A 3,216-nucleotide genomic window follows, 5' to 3' on the forward strand; every position below is an offset into this window, starting at 1 on the left:
CTCTTAATGATCGGCTATGAAAAGCCAACAGATTTATTCCTGATTATTATTTGACCATGCTTGTCATTTATGAACATTTTGAAAATCTTGGCTCTCTCTAATTTTCTCCTTCTCTCTTTCTTTCTCTCGGAGGACCTGAGCCCTGGGACCATACGTCGGGACTGCCGGGCGTGGTGGCTCCTTGCTGTCCCCAGTCCGCCTGGCCTTGCTGCTGTTCTGCCTGCGGTTATGGAACCGCCACCTGTCCCAGACCTGTTGTTTTTCAACTCTTAATGATCGGCTATGAAAAGCCAACTGAATATTATTCATGATTATTATTTGACCATGCTTGTCACTTATGAACATTTTTGAACATCTTGGCATAGTTCTGTTATAATCTTTCCTAGCCACCGTGCTTCTACACCTGCATTCTAGCTGTTTGGGGTTTTAGGCTGGGTCTCTGTACAGCACTTCGAGACATTAGCTGATGTACGAAGGGCTATATAAAATAAACTTGATTGATTGATTGAATGCTACCAAATACTAATTGAGTGTATGTAAACTCCTGACCCACTGGGAATGTGATGAAATAAATAAATAAAAGCTGAAATAAATCATTTTCTCTAATATTATTCTGACGTTTCACATTCTTAAAATAAAGTGGTGATCCTAACTGACCTAAAACAGGGAATTTTTACTAGGATTAAATGTCAGGAATTTTTAAAAACTGAGTTTAAATGTATTTGGCTGAGGTGTATGTAAACTTCAGACTTCAACTGTAACTGGTAGAATACTGATAGAAAATAATATAATATACTTTATTATCAGTTTATTTAGAATGGAAATCCGTTGTCTGCCATTTTCCCATCACCCAGACACACATGTTGCAGAGTCAGCAAGGGAGGAATTAAAATGGAAACATCAAATAAATGATTAATACATATTTAATAACAGACCTTTACCTCATAAATACATATAGGCTATAATACTGCGTTTCTAATTATATTTATCCCACAAAGAATGTTTATGATCAGAACTGATTTTGCTATGGACTGAATTGCCTAGTCCTTTTTGGTTTCTGGTAATACGACCGTTTTTCTCAAAGCATGAGTCAAAGTCATTACTGTGTGGGGTCAATGTTTGGATTCAGCCCTCAAGTAGGATGCGTGGTTACTAATTAACATGTTGGAGATGTAATTAGTTCCAAGTTGGCTAAACCCAGCGCCAGGACTTCCGACCCCACGCCCACCATGACTTACTCAGGCAACTGTTGATGCATTCCTAAACCGACTGACGTCAAGTGGGAAGGGCCCAGACGCTCTGCTATATATACAACTCCGCCACTCTCTGTTCATTCATAACGCAACTCTGGATTATCAAGTCTCCGCTGAGAAGCTCCTTCTCCGAGGACCTCGGGAAGAAACAACTGAGCAAACCACCACCTCTGCTAGCGTCTGCTTCTCTCAAAAAACTATAAACACAACCCGAATTGTATCACTGATAAAAAAAAACATGAAAATGTCAGCAGAGCAGATTTCCGAGGTCCTGAAAGAGGGAGAGCTGGAGAAGAGGAGTGACAACCTCCTTCAGTTCTGGAAAAGAAAGACGTGTGTCCTGACCACGGATAGCCTCAACATCTACGCCGACACGCAGAAGCGAACCAAGAGCAAGGAGCTCAAACTCCAGTCTATCAAGAAAGTGGACTGTGTTGAGCGCACCGGCAAGTTTGTCTACTTCACCATTGTTACCACGGACAATAAGGAGATCGATTTTCGGTGCTCCGGTGAAGATAACTGCTGGAATGCAGTGATCACCATGGCACTGATTGACTTCCAGAACAGAAAGGCTATTCAGGACTTTAAAACGCGACAGGACGACGAGAGCGGGTCCCCGGGACAGCACGAGAGCCGCATGGCCAGAGCTCCCTGAATGGCTTTGGGAGATTAGCTACCACACTCCGAATATGGTAAGACGCAGAGCATGGACCATTACGCACAATAGAGCGGTTTTAAACAATGGTGAAGAGAGAAATGTTTAAAAATTATTCAGCATAGCCTATTTGATATAATTATTGAAATACACCTGAGTGGAGATACATTATTAAAGTACTCTCATGAAAGAAAAAACCCACATGTGGTCTTTCCCTTATATACACAGGCCTATGAAAGGTTTTAACCATGTTAGACCCTAGCCCTGGCTAAATATTTTAGTCGCCCCCTCTTGACATTCAAAGAGAACATTTTCAGTTAAGTTAATTTCCTTCAATTCTACACATGTTGATGGGGCAGAGAATTTTTTGGGGAGTTCTACAGAAAATGTCCTACAAGTTTACACATTCTGTCACGTAGTGGTAGACATTTTTGCAGTTTGACTGAATTTCCTGCAATTTTACACATTTTGCCACAACTTATGCCATGTTAATGATATCTGACTGAGAGTGACTAAAATTCGGGCGGTAAAACATTGTTTTAATCCTATCTGTTTTCGTCTCCTTCAGAGTCAGTTATGGACCATGAAGAACAGGAACTTGGACCAAAGAAAGACGTCACCCGGTCCGTGGATGAAGGATTGTTCGGGACAGATCAGCGCATTCCCTTAGGAACCTCTGCCCTGATAAGCTTCTAAAAGAGAATTTAAAATGCTCAAACTCAAGACTGAATCCTTGAACTTTCAAGTATTTCAAAGTGCGCTTTTCTGAGGAGGGATGCCTCCTGAATGACATTGCAAAAATGTGTTAATTTATTTGTGTCAAGAAAATGTTTTTCTTGGATACATGCTTATGTTTAAATTATTTACTATTTCAGTGTGTATTTATTTGAATAAATATTCATACATTTTTGAAGAAAATGTGGTCCTATCGCCCAGTGATTCCCAGCCGGTGTTCAACAGGAACTCTCAGGTGTGCCGCAAACTTTTCCTGATTTTTTTACACTCACTTATCAACGTAACCTGTTGAATGCACATGGCATTTTGACTTGGGAGCACTAGTACTGGTCAGATAATACATGAATTAGTACATGGTTACATCCGTATCATTGTTTCATGTCCAGTGTGCTCAGGCTGTTGGTACATTTGTATCATTTGAGGGGGCGCACATCACAAGCAAAGTCATTTGTTTAATTTCACTTTGTCTGTGAAAAGGGGTAAACACAAATGAACTATCTTTCTATGGCAGTGGTATAGCTATGCCCAGAGTCATAAGAAATACATGACTGTGGCTAAGCCTAATCAGACTCT

At 40.6% G+C, this 3,216-nt stretch overlaps 1 protein-coding gene across 1 annotated transcript; it reads left to right on the forward strand.

Moving 5' to 3' along the window:
* Positions 1–1,347: 1,347 nt before the first annotated feature.
* On the forward strand, positions 1,348–2,826 carry phlda2 (pleckstrin homology-like domain, family A, member 2). The gene is made up of 2 exons (XM_055932957.1): positions 1,348–1,945; positions 2,477–2,826. Exon 1 carries the CDS (start codon positions 1,492–1,494, stop codon positions 1,906–1,908), a length of 417 nt encoding a protein of 138 aa, XP_055788932.1. The 5' UTR covers positions 1,348–1,491; the 3' UTR covers positions 1,909–1,945; positions 2,477–2,826.
* Positions 2,827–3,216: the final 390 nt, after the last annotated feature.

Source organism: Salvelinus fontinalis, chromosome 9 (genome assembly GCF_029448725.1).
Source record: "Salvelinus fontinalis isolate EN_2023a chromosome 9, ASM2944872v1, whole genome shotgun sequence".
Lineage (NCBI taxonomy): Eukaryota > Metazoa > Chordata > Actinopteri > Salmoniformes > Salmonidae > Salvelinus > Salvelinus fontinalis.

Coding starts and splice junctions, on each gene's coding strand:
- phlda2 (XM_055932957.1), top strand. CDS start 1,492: ATGAAAATGTCAGCAGAGCAGATTTCCGAGGTCCTGAAAGAGGGAGAG.